Source organism: Equus asinus, chromosome 1 (genome assembly GCF_041296235.1).
Source record: "Equus asinus isolate D_3611 breed Donkey chromosome 1, EquAss-T2T_v2, whole genome shotgun sequence".
NCBI classification, from domain to species: domain Eukaryota; kingdom Metazoa; phylum Chordata; class Mammalia; order Perissodactyla; family Equidae; genus Equus; species Equus asinus.
In genome coordinates this window covers 115,355,353-115,373,783 of record NC_091790.1, presented here as the reverse complement: position 1 = coordinate 115,373,783, position 18,431 = coordinate 115,355,353, and the positions used below count along the sequence as shown (strand labels likewise).

Here is an 18,431-nt window from a genome sequence, read left to right as displayed (position 1 = left end):
TGGCAGGGTTACGTCGTGATACGCCCATCCTAAGTTGAGAATATGGTACTTTGAAAATGCATTTAATACACTACTCAGCCGAACATCCTAGCTTAGCCAGCCTGCCTTAAATGTGCTCAGAACACTCACTTTAGCCTACAGTTGGGCAAAATCATCTAACACAAAGCCTATTTCATAGTAGAGTGTTGAGTATCTCATGTAATTTATTGAATACTGTGCTGGAAGTGAAAAACAGAGTGGTTATGTGGGTCCAGAATGTGTGTAAGTGCATCAGTGGTTTGCCCTCCTGATCCTGTGGCTGACTGGGAGCTGCCCCTGCCCAGTGTTGTGACAGAGGATCGTACAGATTATTGTTAGTGGGGAAAAGGTCAACATTCAAAATTTGAAGTACGGTTTCTACTGAATGCATATGCTTTCGCACCATTGTAAGGTCGAAAAGTTGTGAGTCAAAACGTCGTAAGTCAGGGGCCATGTATACACATGATCAGGGAAAGGGAAAGCCCGATTCTAATCTCCACATGTGCAAAGCATGCACCTCTCCAGCCCCCAAAGGTGTTATCTCTGAATCAGGAGTTCTGAGGGGCAGTGTGTACAGTCAAAAATGGCACAGACTTCCGAGTGGGCCTGACACGCATCTGACTCCCAGCCTGACCATAAATTATGAACAAATCATTTAACTTCACTGACCTAAGTTTCTGCCTTTGCAAGGTGATGCTTTTCTCACAAATGGTTTAATTTATACAAATTGTCTAAAAGAAAGCAGGTCTTTGGTAACTGCTGTTTGCAACAGCCTAAGACTTGTTTTTCTTGGAATATGGCATCAAAGTTTTATGTGTTAACACAACTGATGACATAACTTCAGTGTTCTTTACCATCTCTGGTCCGTTACAGACAAAGAAGTATTCCACGGTTAGCCTTCTGCTCTTTTCCCTTAACTAAATTTTTGGAAGAAAAATAAATAGGGTACAATGGCACTAAAGGTCTCATCTGTAAAAATGTTTGTGCGGTGCATGGCAAACACTTTCCAAAGTAACAAGAAGCCATTTGTCATTTTCCCCAGTGTCCTAGGGGAGCTGATCCCAAGTCAGCATCGTCTTTGAAGTCAGCAGGGAAGCCCCTTGTTGATAGCAGTTTAATGGAAAAAGAAAGTATCAGAGAAAATTCAACATGGACACAGGACCATTTGTGTGGCAGAGCATCCAGGATCCAATTACAAGTCTCACCTTGTAATTCAACTTGTGAACTTGGAGTCCACAGTTCATTCCATGAAATTGCAATATACAACACACACACACACACACACACACACACACACACACAGAGGCAAAACAGTATAAAGTCTGTCGTCATCGTTTTGTATTGTAGATAGTTAACAATGTTTCATTAAACCAGTTAGATTCAGGGAAGGCTAATTATTTCATTCCTTTGGAAATTCATTTACACAACTGCCTCCTGCATTATTTTTCCAGTGTGATAGAACCACAAATTGCCGATGGTATTTTATCTATATTGAAATACTGTGAGTTCAGTACCCTCCCTAGTCCATACACTGTTTTATTGTCCATTTCATGCTCCTTTATTCTCTAATTCATTCTTGCATTCCATAATGCAGGAAATAGTTGGATTAATAAAAAAGATAATTTCCAGAATGAAACTACCTGTATCCTTTCCTCAAATAAGCCAATTTTGTTAAAATATTTTAATGAAGCTGATACAGTCACTATATTATTTATTAATGTACTTGATAAACACTTATTTCAAATGTTCCTAGAGAAAGTAATATCATCAAAACAGGCAGTTGTTTTCCTATAGTTTCAATGTTTCAACTGAGGATAAATCACTTTCAGCCCGATTTCTGAAAAATTAATTGATCTGAATAAAATAAATATTTTACATTAGACATAGTAGAGTGAGATGTGATTCAAATGATTAACTAGAATTGAACATTTATAAATTGATAGTTTGTGGATTAGATAGTTTACTACTCCTGTTATTTAACATTCATTGAGCACTTAGGAGCCAGAAACTGTTCTAAGCATTTACTGTGAAGTTGGCCTGTACATTTACATGTTATAAAAACTCGATAGGGCAGGTGTTATGTTATTCCAATTTTACCAAAGAGGAAACTGAGATTCAAAAAAGTTACACAGCAAATTTGTGGTTGAGCTGAGATTGGAATCCCAGAACTCGGCCTCCAGAGCCTGGTGGACCAATGGCGCCCCCATCGATTTAATTTTTAAAGTGTATATACATGCATACATTGTTGCATACACGTCACATATATGTTACATGCATGTGGCCACATATAGATAAACACATAGATGCGTGTGTGCGCATGCAGGCACGTGTGTGTATTCAAGTTCTAGCTCAGAGATTCTATGCTAGCTTGAATCCTATAATATCCGAGCTTTGTAAAATAAAGAGTGTCAATTAGACACTTCTCCCTTCTACTCCTAGAACGGTTTTGTGCACAGCTGGAGGAATTGGAGCAGTAATGTAGGAAGGTTTGACACCCTACAAATGAAGGAGGATGAAATCTTTGAGGCCTAGTTAGGCTGATTGCTGGATCATACAGGGATTTTAAGCCGTGTCTAAATATAAATACTGATATTCTTCTAAGTAATTTAAAAATTTAAATTGCCTTAATGAACAATATGTCGCTTTCAAAGGCATGTGAAAAAGATCTTTATCTTAAATTTTATCTAACACTTACTATCTACTTTTTTTTCCCTAAACTTAAAAATGCCCTTTATTTTAGTCTTGACTTTTTCAAATTTACAAGGTGATGGGTTGCCAGACTTGAAGAATAATAAAGCTGCCTTGTGCTTTGCTAGGAGACAGCATTCAAAGAAAAAAGAAAACATCATAATTTAAATCTGTAATATATTAGCTCAAATCTGAGAGAACAATGAATCCCAGTGTCTAAAGCACATTACCATTCTACAGGGTGCTCTGAGCTTTTTTTTTTAAACAGGAAAGTGGTAATGTTATAGGCATATTAACGTAGAAAAATTCTATTTATTTTGGCTTTATACCCTCTGTACTTTGTGTCTCGTTTTTAGTCTATTTCAAAACGAATCCAAGGGTTTATGGGATATATTATAATGTGTTCCTGCTAAAAGTCTTCTTTTCACTTCCACATCTGAAATAAATCATCGTGGTTCCTCTAACAGCAACAGTTGTACGTGAGCTCCAATGAAGGGGTCTCCCAAGTGTCGCTGCATCGCTGCGACATCTATGGCACAGCCTGTGCGGACTGCTGCCTGGCCAGGGACCCGTACTGCGCCTGGGATGGCCATGCTTGCTCCCGGTTCTACCCAACTGGGAAGCGGTGAGTACTCAACATTCGGCTGCCAATCAAAATTGATGTCACCAGACAATGGAGCAGTGCCCCCCAGCGTTGGAGTCGGTTCTGTTGTGGGGGTCTTTACAAGTGGCACTAGAGGTGCTCGCCGTGTTTAGCACCACATGTGGTCTTTGAGTGAATACAAGGGCCATGCTTATAACTTGAGATGCTCACGTGTGAGTCAGAACACTGTAGACTGGACAAGTTCCTTTCTCTGTTTAAAGATCCTGTTCAACACAGTTCCCACCCACGACCAGACAAGTATTTCAAGCAGCATTTAACTTTTTTTTCACATTAGCTAATATTTATCTTTTTTGTTTTGTATGCCTCGGTATATCTTTGAATCTCACCTTCCTAGGGTTTCCCTATGATGCTTAATTCTTCTGTAATCAAATGCTTGTCCTCATTCAGGCAACAGGAACATTGGTCCAGGATGGGTACCCTGCGTTGCTTTCAAAACCTTGGTGCCCATGCTTGACCCTTTAGAATGGGGAGTGCATGATTGCTGGTTAGATTAAGAGAGAAGACAGTGGGAGGCAGAGTGCTTTATATCCCACAAAGACCCAGGCAGGAAACTCTGAACCAACTTGTGCCAAGGTGGAAGGGACCACCAGTAGGGAAATTGATTGTAGAACAAAGAATATGCAGAACTCAGGGTCAGACAAGGTCATGGGTATTATCATATCGTGATACGGGTCATGATGGGTGGCAGGGCCAAAACCTGTAAAAGTTAGGGTCAGCAGGAGGGAACAAATAGGACCAGCCGTGAGCACCAAGGATGGTTCAAGTAAGACCATTGGGGTGATAGTGTCTTACAGCTCTTCTATTCTGTGTTATAGATATGGGCCTTTCAAAAACTTGATGGATTAAAACAACCCTAGCACTTCTGCATGTCAAGATTATTCTGACCCTTTTATCTATTAGTTCGAGAATTACGTGTCATGGGACGATTATTTACCGGGCAGTGTTAACAGGAAAGGCAACAACAAAAAGACAAAAATCCCTGCCTCGAGGGATAATAAATTATAGAGGAGGAAGACAGAGAATAACAAAGAAATAAGGAAACCCTCTAGCATATCAAATAATAGTAAAGTCTGTGAATTTTATAAGGTCAAAGAAGGGAGAGAGGGCACATGGAAAGCAGGGGGTTGCAACGTTAAATGAGTGGTCAGGGAAGGCCTTACGGAGGGTGTGATATTTGAACAAGGCCTTGAATGTGATAAGGAGTGGCACCGAGGCATTATTTGGGAAACAGCATTCCAGGGAGAGGAACCAGAAATCCTGCAGGGTGGAATGTGCCAGGACTGCTCAGGAAACAACACCAGAGCTCACGGAGCCATCCTGGAATGAGAGAAGGGACAGGAAGAGGCAAGGTCAGAATGCCAGAGGGTGTGGGACTCAGTAAGTCATTGAAGGCTTTATTTAGAGTGAAATGGAAAACCACGGAGGGTTTCTGAGCACATGAGTGATACTGTTTGGCTTTTGGTTTAAAAAGATCACTCTGGTTGAGTTGGCTGGCATCACAGCCCTGGGGTAGGAAGAGGACCAAGGGGAGGAGGCAGAAGCATCAAGACAGGGGGAGGCGGTGATGACCCAGGAGAGACACCACGGCGTGTGATAGAGGCCCAGGGGTGATAGAGGTGGGTGGACAAGTGTCGGAATCGGATAGAGCTCCTAGAATCTGCCCGTGGGCTGGATGTGGAATGTTAGAAAAATAAAGGACTCACACATGAAAGGAATTCTTAGAAACGAACGTTAGGAAATACGTAGATGTCATTTCCTGAGAAAGGGAGGACTGTGGAAGGAGCAGGTTTGTGGGAGAGGATGATGTTGAGTTGAGGATGATGTTGAGTTAAGTATGCCTGTGAGGGATTCACGTGGGGGTGTTGAGTGGGCGGTTAGAAACACGAATCTGGAGCGGAGGGCCGTGGCCTGGGCTGGGTAATTCGAGTCTTCTGTTTTCAAGGGCATGAGATATGAAGAGAACTCCCACTCTTTAAAGTCAGAGTCGTTAGTATTTGTCTTCAAACACCCTGTGTTCCTCCACGTCATTTAAAGATTTAGTCATGAGACCTATGGCCTCCTTCGATTTCTACATAGGATTTCCCGACCTCGTTACCCTGAGATCTTCTGTCTTTGCACTGGGCTGGAGGTCGGAGCCTGGACACACAGTGTGAGGGAGCAAATTTAATCTCAAATTTCAAAAAATGATGTTTGTGGCCACTGTTGATATTTTCTATCGGTTTTGCTTGGTATTCCCAGTTATTTTTGTGGTGATATTTAAAACTTATTGCCGTAACTTTTTTTAAGGCAATGCTTCTTTTGTAGTGAGCAGCTCTAAACACTGGCATCACTAACACCAGGAATACGATCTTCAGTCTACCGAGCAGACATAGAGCCGAAGGGGCCGCCAAGTGAATCTTAGCGTCGTCCCATAGGCTCCCCCCTCTTCCACGTGTGAAGCGTTGGAGAGCGCTCCTTCTGTGCAGAACCTGCAGACCTTGGCTTTGCCCACCAAGCATTCTTATTTAGCAAACAAAGATGATTTCTCAAGTAAAATTCAGTGTTATACATAGACTCTCATTGTCGATTGGAGATTTTTTATGTTTTAGAAGTTTCTGCTGAACTATGAGTTGATTCGTCTGTTCTCGTCGTCTCCCACCTGTTACAATCCTGGTTATCCTTTCTAAGACATATACGTAAATGTAGATGCCACGTTGTCCTCCTCATGTCACTCATTGTGATCTTAATCGTGTCCTTAATCGTGTCCTTGTAACAAACAAAGAGCTGAAACTACCATGCGGCTCTTTAGTGTTACAAGGTCGTGCCTGGGATGAACCATGTATCACGGGTGAGAAAGAAAGTCGTGACCATTCAAAGAGCTGTTTTGATCATCTCTAGCAGTGTCTTAATTCCATGGCAAGGAGCCAAAAAATGTTATATATATATATATATATTACATATAAAATATATATATATATATCCTGGTACAAGAGTGATTTCCACTAGTTTGTGTGTGTGTAGTTGTATAGAAATATGTAATTGAATAATACATATATAAGGTATGCCTTGGCCTACCCATACTCATCTTTGGCTGGCATAGTGGAATTTCCATTCAAAATATCTATACTATTTGAATTCTCCAAATTATTTCCAAACTTAGTTAAACTCAGAGTGAATGAAAAACACATTTGCTGAATGAAGTAACTCTTTTCCAGATTCTCATAGTAGCATTTATTTTCTTTAGAGATTAAATAGTGATGATGAAAATGATCATTTGGGGTATTTCCCACATTCATTTTCTTTATAGTGTTAACTTATCTAGATTTATTCCAATTGCCCTGTCTATTTAGCTGAGATACCAAGATCACTTAGAAGAATTCATAGGAATGAAAAACAAAAATGTGTCCTTCGTGTGGACACATGGAAGTACATTTACATTTGGAAATCAATGGAGTCCATACTTTGACATGATAAAGTCATTAAATATCTTTGGCTCAGTAGTTTCTCTTTTTTTAAGGAAGTTTGTTCATAGTAAACAACATAAGCATTTTTTTCCTCTTCACCCTCAAGTATCTTAAATATTTCTGCACTTGTATCAAATATTGCAATTTAGTCGCAAATGTTATTTATTCTAGATTCAGACGTGGTTAAAAGCTTTATTTTAAGACAAGATAATCAGTTCAATCTTCAAGTAATGATCTGTTTTCTATACATGAAGAAAATGATTTCATTGTTTATCCCAAGGAATAGACTGTAACGGAGGGAACATTGGCAACTTGAGCCAAACCCCAAACCCTGCATGTGCTATAACATTACTCTGCCTACCAGCACACTTTCGCGATGCCATATGAATGCCTTAAAGGGAACCTGCGCCCAGGAAAGGCTCAGATGGCTCCGTGCTGACCTCCTCATTTCAGCCGGGCCATAATGATGCTTTTCTGTATTTGAATATCTGGAAGTTTTGTTCTAGTGTAAATTCAGATTGCCCAGCCCGAGGGTTCGTGTACATGAGTAAACTGTAGCATCGTCCTGATCTCAGGACAGTAAATTTTACCATGGTGGTGATATTGCTCGTCTACATGGCTGAAAATGACCAGCCCCGCCACAGAATTCTCGCGTGGTGCTCAGATAACAGACACTCCTAAGTTGGCTGGTAGTAAATAATGCCGTGACTTCAAAATTCAGCAAGTGCGCTGCAGCAGAAAGCTGACATGGGAGCTGTTCAAGCGTGCAGTGTTACTTGTGTTTCCTGGGACAAGAGTGATTGCCACTAGTTGGGGTGTGTGTGGTTGTATAGAAATGTGTAATTGAATAAGGATCATGTGACTTTTCTGGAAAAACAATACTTAAATGACGCAAAATTTTATACGTGTATTTGCATGAATAGATGTATGTGATCCATTGAGTACATAAACTATTAAGTGTTTGCTATAACTTTAAAATGAATTATTTTCATTATTAATGACTGAGATTAGTTTTGCTTTCTAAGGTTGAAAATACCTGTGTGATTTTAATATTTCTGTTTGTACTGAATATTTTAATTTATCTTTAAGGGTAAAAATATTGAGACTTAAAACTAACCCAACTGAGTGATATTCTCATTCATATATGCTTTTCAGCACTGATAGTAAACAGTCAACTTACCCCTGTATTCCCGAAATTTAAAAAGAGTTCCTTTCCTTCTTCCTTATAGCAATGTTCGTATCCACAGTTCATTGATAAGAGAATTAAAACTGCTCTATTGTAATTTGTTTCACTATGTAATACAATTGGAACTAACTTAGATATATTGAATCTAAGACTCAGGAAATTAAATAATTAGTACTCAGATAATTTAAAACATTTACTTAGTAATAGGCAACTTACAAAGAATATAACTAAATTTTTGAAATGTTTAAGCTGGTGATATGTAACAACTAAATGCCATGAGTGGACCTTGATTGGATCCTGAGTAAACTTTAAAAAATCCATAAGAGAAATTCTATGGGGCGAATTAGGGAAATTTTAATATAAAATGTGTATTATATGATATTATTGAATAAATATTAATATCTTTAGGATGATAATGATATTGCTGTATGTAGGAAAATTACTTATTCTTAGAAGATACGTACTAAAGGTGACATATTATAATATCTGCAAGCTGTTTTCTAAAGATTTTCATATATGTGCATAGATAGTACACACACAACATACTTGCAAAAGAGAAAAATTAAATATGGCAAAATATAACAATTTATGAATCTAAGTACGCCAGTGTTCATTGTACTTATTATATCCATTTTGCTGTAGACTTGACATTTTTCAAAATGAAAGGCTGAAGGAAAATGCTCATTCTAGTAAATGAACAATTTTGCTTAATTTTATATTAAATGTCCATGCTCTATCTCTGTAATCCTTATTTCAGAAAACTTTTAACATATCTGGGAAGTGTTAGACTGTGTTGACTTTTGTAAGAAAAGTGTGTTTATTTAAGAAAAGAATTATAAGAAGAAAGATGCTGATGAGTTCATACTTTGGAGGGTAGCATCTTAGAAAATTGTGGATGAATGTCACTAAACTAAAAATGGACACCATTAATTTGGAATCTAGCATTTACCCAGGAAATGCACATAATAGGAGTTTCATAACCATTCTATCACGAACAGGAGATGGGGAGAGACTGAATTAATTCAGACTGAAACTGGGTTGAGTGCCCGCCCTATCATTGGGGTGTTGAAACAGAAAGTTGCATCAGATAATCAGACCACTTTCTTTGTGAAACCTTAGGCAATCCAAAGATTGTGAAATTACAAATGCAACCCTTTAAATGTGGTGTAATTGGCAGTGTTAATTCTAAGTCACTTTTACATATTTCTCTACTCACAGGAGGAGCCGAAGACAAGACGTGAGACATGGAAATCCACTGACTCAATGCAGAGGATTTAATCTAAAAGGTATTAAAAGTGAACAATGCTCAAACTTGGTAAAGAGTAACAATACCCCCTATCACATTTCAGTAAGGGAAACCTTGTAAAAATTTAAGTTTTTCATTTGAAAGATTGATTCACTATGAGAATCCTTGGTATTCACAGATGGAAATTAAAAATTAACTGTTATTTGTAGGTATACTAAAAAAAGAAAAAATGTCCAGGAACACAAAAATTTGGGGTATGTTAGTCAGTAGGTCTTCAACAAAGGTAGATGGTAATTACAGATTTTCTTAGCTATTATTTTCTTTCTGAAGAAAAAAATTTTGCTTTTTGTAAAATTTACCACTGAAGAAAAAATAGAATAGTGCCTTATTTGTTTTTTTATTGTGGTAAATGTACATAAAATTTACCATTTTAGCCATTTTTAAATGGCATTAAGTACATTCATGTTGTTGTGCAACCAGCACAACCGTCCATCTCCAGAACTTAACTTCCTAAAATGAAACTCCGTACCCTTTAGACACTAACTCCCCCAGTCCCACCCCCAGCCCCTGGTGACCCCCTTCTACTTTCTGTCTCTGTGAATGTGACGACTCTCGGGACCTCGTATAAGTGGGATCGTACAATGTTCGCTCCTTTGTAACTGGCTGCTTTCATTCAGCATAATGTCTTCTCCAGGGCTCACTCACGTTGAACATGTGTCAGGATTTCTTTTCTGTTGAAGGTGGAAAACTATTCCGTTGAATGTGTGTATCGCATTTTGCTCACCCACTCATTCATCGCTGGACGCTGGGTTGCCTCCACCTTTTGGCTCTTGTGAATGATCCTGCTCTGAGCCTGAGTGACACAGGGCTTGGTTTTACAATTCATAACTGTTCCACACACCTTTGACCATCCTGCCTTGTCTTACGACTAACCTAATCCATTTCTTCACATCCTGACATGGAGATATCATGTCGTCTACTTTCCCACTAGTTCCCCCCCACACACACCTCACCCCAAACAGAAGCATCTCCAGGGTCACCTTCCTCCTGGCTCACAGGAGCGGCAGGTGTTCTGTGCTGGCCGTTAACACTGAGACTCCGAATGCTGACCGTCTTGAGTCTGGCTTTTCTTTGGTAAAGAATGACATTCTTGTTCCGAACGGTGCTGCCTACAAGGAGAAAATTGAGACACGTTTTGCTTAACTGTTCCATACATCTAATTGAGGGAATAAATCCAGGTTACCATTTCTCAGTTTGCTGAATATTTCATAAATCTGTGTGCCGGTTCCCATTGCCAGTAGTAGTACTCACAGTGGTGGGAGTATTGGCAGTGAAGATGGTGATGAACAGACGTCGAGGTTGATTTTGTGTCAGAACCTGAGCTCAGTGCTTTTTTAATGGATTCTCTCACTTAATGCTCAAGAAACTACTAAAGGAGAGTCTGTCACTCTTCCTGCTTTATGAGGATTCTGTCCGTGTCTAAACTGCTCCGTGATTACACTAAATGCTCATCTTAATTTAAGAATTTCAGTAAAGAACTTGTATGAAAATATTATAATCTATGTTTTATAGCCAAGTGAAACTGAGACACAGAGAGATGAAGTAACTTGTCAAAAGTTGCACAGCCAGAATTGAAGTCAGGATTTCACCCCAGGTTCCTCTGATTGCAGTGACTGAGTCCTCACCCACTGCTTCCCACGGCAGCCACACCTTGCTTCCTGCCTTTTCCCAACGCTTGTGAATTTCATCTCTACCACGTTGAGTATGGAGTTTAGGAGTGGGAAGAACCTCGCTTTGGTACTGCTGGGCAGTTACTCCTTAACTGGGATGTGTTTCCTTATAACTCACAACCTCAGTTTCCGCGACTATGAAAAGCTGCAAAAACCTAATTCACAAGGACGTTGTGATAATTAAATGTTCAAAGTGACATTAAGTGCGTTCCTTGGTGTAGAGCAATTCTTGAATAAATGTTGATTCCCTTATGTCTTTCTCTCCTTCCCTGCAGATTAAACACAACAGGTCAACAATGTATAATAGTCGGTTGAATAATTAAGACCGCCTTCTAGGAGTTGCCACAGTTGGTCTCAATTTTATAGAGAAATAAACATTCATCTAGGAGAATCTGCTCTAAATTTGGTTGTTTGCTCTCTCCTTTTATTTTTGCTTTTCAGCCTATAGAAATGCAGCTGAAATCGTTCAGTATGGAGTAAAAAATAACACCACTTTCCTTGAGTGTGCCCCCAAGTCCCCGCAGGCATCTATCAAGTGGTTGCTACAGAAAGACAAAGACAGGAGGAAAGAGGTAAGTGACGCAGCCCAGCCCAGCGGCAATCCATTAGGGCTTCAGAAAGGGCCCCAAATCACCAGCCTCAGTGAGGCTCAGATCAAACGAAAAAGGGAAGGCAGATGAGCATCCTTTCAGGTCTTTCGGGTGACAAGTGCCACCTTCTTTAAATCCTTTGTCCGTAGAGCTGATGGATTAGCTAGAAACCCTGTCTGCTCGCTCACCTCTGGAACACGGTGATTGAAACAAGAGCCCGGGCGCTCAGACGGGGTACTGACGTGAGGAAGCACTTGTAAGAGAAACAAGATGTGTGCGGCTCCCCAAGCCAGGTTCTCACACAGCAGCACCTTTGTGTGGCTCACGAGATAAAAGAGGCTTTAAACAATGTTCCATTTTCCTCAGCAAGAAATTACGCTGCACAGTGATCTTTCTAGTAAAGAGCATTTTTCTGCTGTGTGGTCATCTGTTTCTATCGCTTTTATTATTCATAACTCTTGGGTTTTGGTTAGGTAATATATGGAATCATTGTTTATGGGGCCATTGCCTTTTTTTTAATGATATGGAAAGAAAGCTAGGTTTTCAAATAAAAGGACACTTACATTAACCTTTCACTGATTGGAAAGAGCTGTTTTAAAAGGGAAACTGTAAAATGGCATAGGGTGAAATATTATAAGTAACGAATTCCATAATAGTGATGTCACGTTGTCCTGACAAATGAGAAGAGGAGGAAGAAAAATGTATGTGGCCGTATAAAGCCTTGGAGCAGCCTGAGACGTGATGCTGGTGGCCGTAGATCATGAAGTCTGATGGAGCCAAGGGGCAGTGGAGCCCTGTGCGTGTGTGTGCAAGAATGGGCAGTTTGGGGACTACCTCCTAAGTTAATTAGGGCTGGAGAGTGGACAGGATCCCATGCTATAGAACACAGACACCGTATCAGCGTTACCGAAATAGATGTTGGCTCCGTATGAGAAAACACTTTCCAACTCTCAGACCTGTCTCTCCAAAGCTTTTAGTAGCTGTTTAGGAAATTGTGTGTCCCCTGTCTCTGGATATTAAGCCGCAGGCCGATGACCACTTGCATAAGAAGAGATTTAACTATCCAGAGGAAAGATGAGCTCGATGGACTTCAGGGTCCCTTCCTGCCCTGGAATTCTATGATCCTAAAAAAATAATTAAGAAAATTTTCATTCATAAAAAATTATTGCTTATTTGAGATGTGTTTTCTTTGCTACAAAGTCTGTCATCAAATTTCTACAGTCTAGTTAATTTTAAATTCTTTTGCATGATCTGGATTATAATAATAATTGCCTCGCAAAGAAACCCAGGGTAGGAATAGTGTGTGATGATGGTTACCATACAGAAATGGAGTTCTCAGGCTCGAGCGTGACATATGGACAAGAACCACCCTTCTGAGAAAGTCTGCGTGTGTACATGTGCACAGGGAGTCTAAAACTCAAACAGGGATTACCGAACATGGATGAAATGTTTTTCCCTTATTCAGTAGAAATTTCGATAGAGTAATATACAAGAAGTGAATATAATTTCTATTATTTAAAATTAAATTAATATATACAGGCCAAATCCATGCCACAGAAATTAATAAATGAAATTAAAAATGGAATATGTTGTAAATTTCACCTCTTTTGTGGTTATTCTCATTTATTTCAGAATGCTCAAGAATGTGGAGACCAAATATTACTATCTTGGTTTTACTTCCAATCTCAAAAACATAAGACTGCTTAATTTAAGATTATGAAAAAATTAACTTTAATATAATTAGAAAATCTATTCTGTCCAGAATTTAAGAAGAGCACAATTGCACTCATTCTTAATTTAGTTGAATAACCTATTACTATTTTGTTAAATTTATATTAATTCTTCCTTAGTAGTTTAGGCAAACATACACTTATTTCTTATATTAATGACAGGTAAATGTTGAACATTTTTTTTTTTTTAAATAAGACAAATGGTAAAACCGTGTGGATAAAAATGAAAATAATTGATACTGAATAGCGTAAGGTAAAAACTAAAAGCCTCTCCACCTCCAGTTCAATACTTTGTCCCACTTCCCAGAGTATAAAACTACCAAGAATTATATATTCAATCATTATTTATCCCTCCAAATACTCCACATATTCTCCATAATTTTCCCAGTTCTCTCTCTCTCTCCCTCTGACACACACAGACATATACACCCGTTTCAATATCAGTGCCTGTGGAGCGACCTCATTTTTTTTGGCTGCCTAGTACTCTGTTGTATGAGCATACCTTAAACTTTTAAAGCTGGTTAGGTCATTTCTTGTTTTTCTTCCTATGAAAAACATCATGTAAACAAATATCTGCATACTTGTGAGAGTTCATCTTCTGTATGAATTCCTGGAAATGAAATTACTGCACCAAGTATTACATACATTTTTTTTTGGATCTTATCAAATTGGCCTCCAAAGTTTTTCCCACTTTTGCACAAACAGGAAAGAGCTTTCTTTTCTTTCATTTCTGAATGTATTCTTACATTGTTTAACCTATTTCTGAGGCACATTTAAACCATTTTAATTATTTAAACGAGGCACATTTAAATTTAATTTGAAAATTGAATTAACATCAAAACTTTATATGTTTCAGTCCTTCCTTCCTCCTCATCTCTCTTTTCTGGTTCTGCTCTGTTGTCTGTATTTCAATACTATACGTTGCCTTTTTGTGCTTTCATGTGTGGGTTACTTTTTATCTAAAACAACCTACCTTTGATTTAGATTTCATTAACAATAAAATATGTGTTTACATAAAAATTTACTGTTTAGAAAAACATTTCACTTGCATTCCTTTATTTTGATTTGGATCAAATTTCTTCCCTTTCTCTAGTGAAAGAGCATTCCAGGGTATACATGTCAGAGAACTTCTTACCACTTGGGTTTTTATCTGTTTGTTGACAATGCTAGAGCTGGAACTGTAGGGAAGATGGATTTCAAGCACTTTGCTGATATCCACCAAAAGACAGTTTTCCAGGAGTAGCCTGTAAATTGGTTAAATATTAACCTCATAGCTTTTTATCACCTTTCCATGGAATGTGGAACCACTTGGAAGACTCACGAGACAACGACACTCAGCTTATTTTCCGTTAGTCTTTAGTTTGGGATAGTTGGGAAAAGCCTTGATAATGTTCAAAACTCTGCCTCTGCTTATATAATTTTTTATTAGGAGAATATTCATTTATTCATTGATAAAAGGTGAATTCAACCCTTTAATTGTGGTTTCATGGTTTTTACTAATAAGTGAGTGTTTTTGTTACAATAAAAGGCAGGAACTCTAGGGTGAAATAGGTATTTTAAATTATCTGGGGGTTTCATTTATGTATGTTGACTGTGACATTCCAAAAGCAACCAAAACTCTGGGCCTGTATGTGGGAAACTGCTTCAGTCCAAAGAGAGTGCTCTTTGAGCTGTTTTTGGCAGTATGGGTGATAGCTTCACCCCGACTTTAATAGATTCAGTGCCCCTGAGACAAGGTCTCCTGTGCAAAAAAGGCAACGGGACTGACCAAAAATTTGTGCCCACTAAGATGGAAGCTGGTTAGCATGCACTGCTTTTGCCAAATGTGCGAAGTCAGCCGTGCCCCGTGGGTGTTGGTCAGATCTTTCTAGGAGGTACAGAGCTGGGTTCTCAGAACTTCCGTGTCTCTCTTTCAGGTGAAGCTGAACGAACGGATCATTGCCACGTCACAGGGACTCCTGATCCGCGCAGTTCAGGATTCTGACCAAGGACTGTATCACTGCATCGCCACGGAAAACAGCTTCAAGCAGACCGTCGCCAAGATCAACTTTAAAGTCTTAGATTCTGAGATGGTGGCCGTTGTGACAGACAAGTGGTCCCCGTGGACCTGGGCCGGCTCAGTGAGGGCTCTCCCCTTCCACCCGAAGGACATCATGGGTGCCTTCAGCCACTCGGAGATGCAGATGATCAACCAGTACTGCAAGGACTCTCGGCAGCAGTATCAACAGGGAGAAGAATCCCAGAAGATGAGAGGGGACTACGGCAAGTTAAAGGCTCTCATCAACAGCCGGAAAAGTCGAAACAGGAGGAATCAGTTGCCAGAGTCATAATGTTTTCTTACATGGGGCTTATGCTTCCAGTAGCAATGGTCTGTCTTCAATCATCAAATTTTCAGCAAAGAATCTTGTGCTTTCCCCATGGAAAATTCCTGAGAAGGGTGGGTACTCACTCCTGAAGTGGGTGTTACAAGAACTGAAGTGAGCATGCATTTTCGTGTCTGTATTGACGAGCACTAGACATGTCATGGTCCCCATGGTGCATATAAATATTTAACTTAAGCCAGATTTTATTTATATCTTTATTTACTTTTTCTTCAAAATCAATATGGCGGCTGTAAAAGTAGAATTCTTACATCCCTTAGTTGAACGAGGGCCATAACCCTATGAGCTTCCTTCCTTGCTTTAAGGGTTTAGATTTCTAATTGTCAGTGATTTTATGTATGAAAGCAAATGCCAAGATCACAACTTTTACCTGGTAAAAGTTGTATAAAAGCATGTGACAGAGTAACTGTCAAAAGACGTGTAGCATAGAAAAAAGACAAGGAAGAGGGCATCTAAAAGTCATATGAAACGTGAGCGATTCATGAAGAGAAGACGAGGAGTTTATAAGCTTCCAGTGAAATGTATGGTTGGTTACTCGAAGACAGTAAAAGCTGTCAGTTGCTGATATCGGCCATTGATCTTTGTTCCCTTGTCTCAGGAAGACGGAGTGAATGACCCTCACCATAAACATATTTGATTGGAGTTATGTTGGTGAAGCATTTAAGTTTATATTCCTTTGTTATCATCTTCCAAACAAAGCACTTTCTTTTTTTGGAAATTACTTAAGTTATTCGAGACTCAGAGAATATAATCTTATGCTGTTGAATGGATTACTGTGTTTGTTCTAATTTTCTAATCTGTGGGGCAGATGAAACCATATAAGAAGAAAAATTTTTTGAAATATCAAAGTTGAGTATGAGGAGTGAAAACATCAAAATGGAAAAAAAAAAGAAAAAACAAAGTAGAAAGTGCAATTTTGTTAAGTTCATTTAAAAATGTGACTAGTTTTTGACTTCAGTAATTAATTTTGATGATTAACTCCCTTTTTTTTGTTTCCCAACCTCAGATATCATACTCTTTTTTAAGTCACCAATTCATTTTTTTTATGATCTTTTGTGTTTGCTGGAGAGGTGCTCATTTTGTGGAGAAATGAAAGAAAAATTCTAATATGAACAAAAATAGACATACTTTCTTTTAAAAGAATGTTGGTACGGTATTTTCACTGGTAGAGAAATACAAATGTGGTAAGTTCTGTGCTGAATAAGTTTTGTGATGAATAAAACAATTATCTTCTAATTGTATGTTTGGATGATCTTATTAGAATAATTTAATATTGAATTTTTAATTCCAAATAACAATTGGATGGGATAAATATGAAAGATTTCTTCATTTTCTCATATTTCTTTTAAAGACACAACTTTAGATATTTCATTTTTCACTTTTAAAGATATTTTCATGTTTCCAGGTACAAACAGAAATTGCATCATATTCCTAATTAAAATCTAGTACAAAAGTCTTATCTGTAGTTAACAATCCATGAAGAAGGTAATCAAGGTCGATGTGTCACCTTTTTGTGCAACTGCAGTATAAAGCCTCGAGAACTAAAATCGTCCAAATGAATGTCATCATGATCAGAGTCTAGGAAAATGGTTTATTATGTAAATGGCTGTGGACTGTGATGTTGTAAGAGGAGGCCTCCATGGAGAAGGCAGGTAAAATGCACAACATAAATAATGTTCATTCAAAAAAAAAGCTACTAAATAAGCTATCGTTCCTAATGTGTATGATTCTAAAGTGGCCTCCAGAGCAGTTTATCGTACAAATTGTTTGCCTGCTTAAAGGGTGTAAACTTCCTGATTCCTCCTCCACGTGCAGAAAGAGAAGTGTGTGTGGAACCGAGTACTCTTCTGTGTCGCTGGCCAGTCTCTTCTATGTACAGAGGTGACAGTAGAAACGTGTTAGGGTCAGAGGACAAGGTAACTTCACAGCTCCCCTTGCTTCATGTAAACCCAAACTGATAGACAATAAGGTGTTTAGTTCGTAATATTATTTGTGCTATTTAATACCTTCTATTTGGAACACTGTTAAATTGTATATACTTTCGTTACTTTTCTTTTAAAATTATAGAACTCCTTCTTGAACGTAAGAGCCAAATGCAAAGAAAATGTTCTTTCTCAAAAGTATCGTTAATGTATACTGAATGTTGGTGGTTGGGTTTATTTTGTGTAGTTTGACAATTCAATGACTTGATATGTTTTCCCTTTGTATTATACATAAAATGTCCTAGCAATGCACTTTTTTTTCAAAGTGTAGGTTTGTGAATACATTTTAGCATGATGAAGCTGTTGTTACGGTGAATGTTCACTCCGTGTGAGGAAACAAACTCAATGTACTTTTCATACTCATATTTAATTGGATGTTGAGGAAATCCTTTGCCTGGCAAAATAAAACATATTGAATTCTCCAAGGATGTCTTTAACTTTTCTTTTTAATGTCAGGTTTGCAATTGCTTGTTGATGTGATAGAATCAACTGAATCTTATAATTTTTTTTCTTTTTATGTTTTATTTATCCATTTTTGTAAAAGTCATGCATCTAGATATTTCAAAATTCAGACTTCCAGAAGGCTATGCATGGAAAACTCTCTTTGTATCACTGTCCCTCGTTTATCTAAGTCTAACCTCGGAAGCATCTAATGTCATCAGTTTCTGTGTGTATTTTCATGACTTTTTATACATATGCAAGCAAATTCATATTTGTTTTCTCTTTAAGAGGTACTGTACACCCACTCACGTCTGTGGACAGTTATTCAGACT

General features: G+C 38.4%; 1 protein-coding gene across 2 annotated transcripts in view; it reads left to right on the top strand.

Annotated features, from left to right (window-relative positions):
* Positions 1–18,083, top strand: part of SEMA3C (semaphorin 3C) — a 161,968-nt gene extending 143,885 nt beyond the window's left edge. For both annotated transcript variants that reach the window (XM_014844650.3, XM_014844651.3), the window contains exons 15-18: positions 3,174–3,331; positions 9,218–9,285; positions 11,417–11,547; positions 15,212–18,083. In XM_014844650.3, coding sequence (XP_014700136.1) covers positions 3,174–3,331; positions 9,218–9,285; positions 11,417–11,547; positions 15,212–15,625 — 771 coding nt within the window. In that variant the 3' untranslated portion in view covers positions 15,626–18,083. The remainder of the gene's footprint in view (positions 1–3,173; positions 3,332–9,217; positions 9,286–11,416; positions 11,548–15,211) is intronic.
* Positions 18,084–18,431: the final 348 nt, after the last annotated feature.